At 51.3% G+C, this 3256-nt stretch overlaps 1 protein-coding gene across 1 annotated transcript in view; it reads right to left on the minus strand.

Moving 5' to 3' along the window:
- CEMIP (cell migration inducing hyaluronidase 1) overlaps positions 1–2962 on the minus strand; it is a 72222-nt gene extending 69260 nt beyond the window's left edge. Inside the window, exon 1 of the mRNA XM_007470083.1 lies at positions 2869–2962. Within this exon, the coding sequence (XP_007470145.1) occupies positions 2869–2962 (94 nt within the window). The remainder of the gene's footprint in view (positions 1–2868) is intronic.
- Between the last annotated feature and the right edge of the window lie 294 nt (positions 2963–3256).

Raw genomic sequence — 3256 nt, forward strand, 5'->3', positions numbered from 1 at the left:
GTGTCCCCTGCATCGGCAGGCGGACTCTCAACCACTGCGCCACCAGGTAAGCCCAAATAGTAGATTTTTAAATAACTGGAGCGGGATGGAGAAGGAAGGTGAGGTGTAGTAAACCCATGGCAGGGGCAAGGTTTCAGATGGTGAAGACCCTGGGGAAGGTACTGGAAGGAATGGATGCAAATTCCACCCTTGGGCACCAAGCAAGGGCCACTAAGGGAAGCCATGTCTCTTGAGCCAGGTGGGTGCAGTGGACAATATCCACGACATTGGGTGGGACCCCAGAAGGAATTCTGGCTTCAGTACAATTACTAGCATGTCAGTTCTCAATGTGACTTGATTTCAATGCGGCTGTCTCTAGGGTAAGATCCCATGTTTATATATTTCAAGAGAACCGGAAGGGCGCTGCTCCTTTATCTACTCAGCATTGCCAGATGTGGACTCCGGAAGCCCACATCACACCATCCTCCCGGCCCATCTGAAAGCAGCGGCTGGCCCTTCTCTTCTCTGCAAGGCGCAGTGCAGGCACTTGGTGCATCTTTCCTGAGTCTCACTCCCAACCCTCCCCTCCCATGCTCCACAACATCCTCCTTTATGCCCCATCTACCTCACTGTCAGCCCTAACTCAGGTTTTGGATCATTTTCATTAAGAAGAGAATTTCACTTTTTTTTGGAGTTTTGCTAAAGCAGCTCTTCCAAGATTCTGTACACCCCATGGGACTCAAATAGTGGCAAAACAATGAAAAAATGTGGCATTTACTCATCCATGGATTTTTCATTTTAATGTAAGAGCAGGGTTGCCAGCAAGCTGCCAGGATGGGCCGAGGTAGCGGCGGGGGCTGGGGGCCTCTGCCTGGGCCCTCAGTAGCCAAGGATGATCATGAGGGCTCTGGAGCCTCTGTCCAGCTGTGGGGCTTCTGAGGGCCAATGCCCATCCCTGGGTTCGCCTTCAGATGGGTCAAGTGCTTGGCTGGCTTTCAGCAGAGGTCAATCAGAGGCCCTGGGCTGCCCTCCACCTAGTCCTGGACCTGGAGTGTCTGTTTCCAAGGTGGTGACTCCTCAGCCATGTGGGGAACGCATGTGGCGACTGGCGAGCCCAGAGATCCAGGCATGGAGCCATGAGCGTGCCGAGAAGGAATTGTTCCAACTCCACGGGACCAATCCCAGGGTCTCACCACCCACATCTCCTAGGAGAATCCCAACTGCCCCTTTATTCTCCAACTGCACGCGTTTGTGTCAGTCTTTGCATCCAGGTTTGGAGGCGGTCAGCCTGACACTTGTAGTCTCTCCTGTCATCAGGAGCACAATTCCCAGAGCTCCAGCAGCTCTGACCCCACAGCATAAGCACAGCAGTTACAAGACTGGCCGTGGATGAACACCCCTTTGCTGGAGCTGCAGATTTTGCTCTTGGTAAAAGTTGGTTTCAGTGGCTCTTCATTTGTAGGAATCAGTGAGTAGCTGGCAACAGTCAAGGCCTTTGCTGAGATATCACCACAGCAGCCACCCTTCCCAGGAGGGGCTGCAGGAAGTGGGATTCAGAGTGGATGCAAGCCCTACTCGGAGCATGAATGGCAGGGGGTTGGCTTCTCCATCCCTCTGACGTCAGAGAAAAGCAAGAGGGAACCAAAGGCACAGCCTCCTTTCCAAATGGTTTATAGTCAAACAGAAGAGAGAGACCCAGGATGTAAGAGGAAATACCCAGAGACCTCCCCAAGGCCGCGAGGTGATTCACCTTAAAAGAGAACCCTAAACCCAGTTCCTGGCACAGGGTCAGTGCCCCCTTGGTGGTTATTAATTGAATACATGATGGAAGGACTAAATGAATGAATTCAGGCAATATTGACAATTGTTGCACTGAGAGTGAAAAAATTGCTTGCTTGCTATGTCCCCTAAGGACCAAAAGGATTCTACAAGGAATCACATTGAAGGGATTTCACTAGTTATGATTAGAGATTACTTCCTTGCACCAGCGGGTTGAGAAAAACAAGACATAATGCAATGTAAGGTCCTTTATTCTTATGGTAGAAAAGTATTCAGCTCAAGTGATAACAATAGCATTTTTTAAAAAGCAATCCATGGTGATGGTATTATTACTCAACCTCTATCTAAAATTTTTAAATTGTCCCCATCTCTCAACTTGTACCCCAAGCTTGGTTTATTTGATGATGCTTTTTTTGTAGCCCACGCAAACTTGCCTTGTGCTTCTGAATTTTAATTCAAAATCACTCAAAGAAAAAGTTGACGATATCGAGATCAGAAAAAGGGATCTAAACCTCACCTAGAGCATCACGGCTAACAAGGTGCTTTAATGCACCCAGATCTTATGACGGCAAAGCAGGAAGGGAACACTGAGATCAGGTGGCTCGGAGGCGGCAGGCCGGCTGGCAGATGTGTTTTTTGCTCTGCTCCACCACCACCCTAAGTGTTTGGTAAAATTTCAATTGGTTGCCATCCTTTAACAAGTAGAGAGCTTTTACATGAAAGTCTAGATTTCTGACTTCTCTTAAAAATTCAATAGGTCTTGCAACAGGGGCCCCACCTCCCCATGTGGCAGCAATTGGCCGGGACTGAGAAGTGGCTGTCCCTGAAGAAGGGCCTGAACTCCCCAGGTGACCACATCTCTGCCTGGCCAGCTTCACTGCTTTGTGTCATGTGCCTGGTTCCTGTAGACACTGAGTTTGTAACCCCTGAGCCTGGTCTAACCCCCTCATTTTGTGGATGACGAAACTGAAGACCAGGATAAGACCTGCCCAGGATCAGCAAGTTAGCAGGGGCAGGCCAGAGCCCAGCCACCCCGACCCCACCCTGCGGCTCCTTCTCCTGGCCTTCCTCGTGGAGATGCAGAGGTCCAACTGCTCTGCAGTGGCTCACCTGTGGATGCTGCACCAGGAAAGCGGGCCAGGGTGAACCAGCCGATTGTCAGCAGCACCTTAAAGGAGACGTCCGGACCGTGAGCCGCTCTCATTCTGGCAGAGCGCTCCCTGAAATAAAAAAGCACACTGAGTCAGACCTGCAGCCTCCCCAGGCTGGAGTCGGTGTGTGGGGCAGACACACACACAGAGACAGGGCCACACGCACACACAGAGGCCGTGCCAGTGTGGGCATACTCTAGCCGGCCAGTGCAAAGTCCTCAGCTGCCATGACTCAGGGCTGGGCAGATCAGGGCATGAAAGCCCTGTCACTGTCCCGCCTGTGTCCTGCAGCTCAGAGACCCGGTGGTGGATGGAATTTCATCCTTGGCGCTCGAGCTCACTACCCT

This window comes from Lipotes vexillifer, unplaced genomic scaffold (assembly GCF_000442215.2).
Source record: "Lipotes vexillifer unplaced genomic scaffold, Lipotes_vexillifer_v1.1 scaffold532, whole genome shotgun sequence".
Taxonomy (NCBI): domain Eukaryota; kingdom Metazoa; phylum Chordata; class Mammalia; order Artiodactyla; family Lipotidae; genus Lipotes; species Lipotes vexillifer.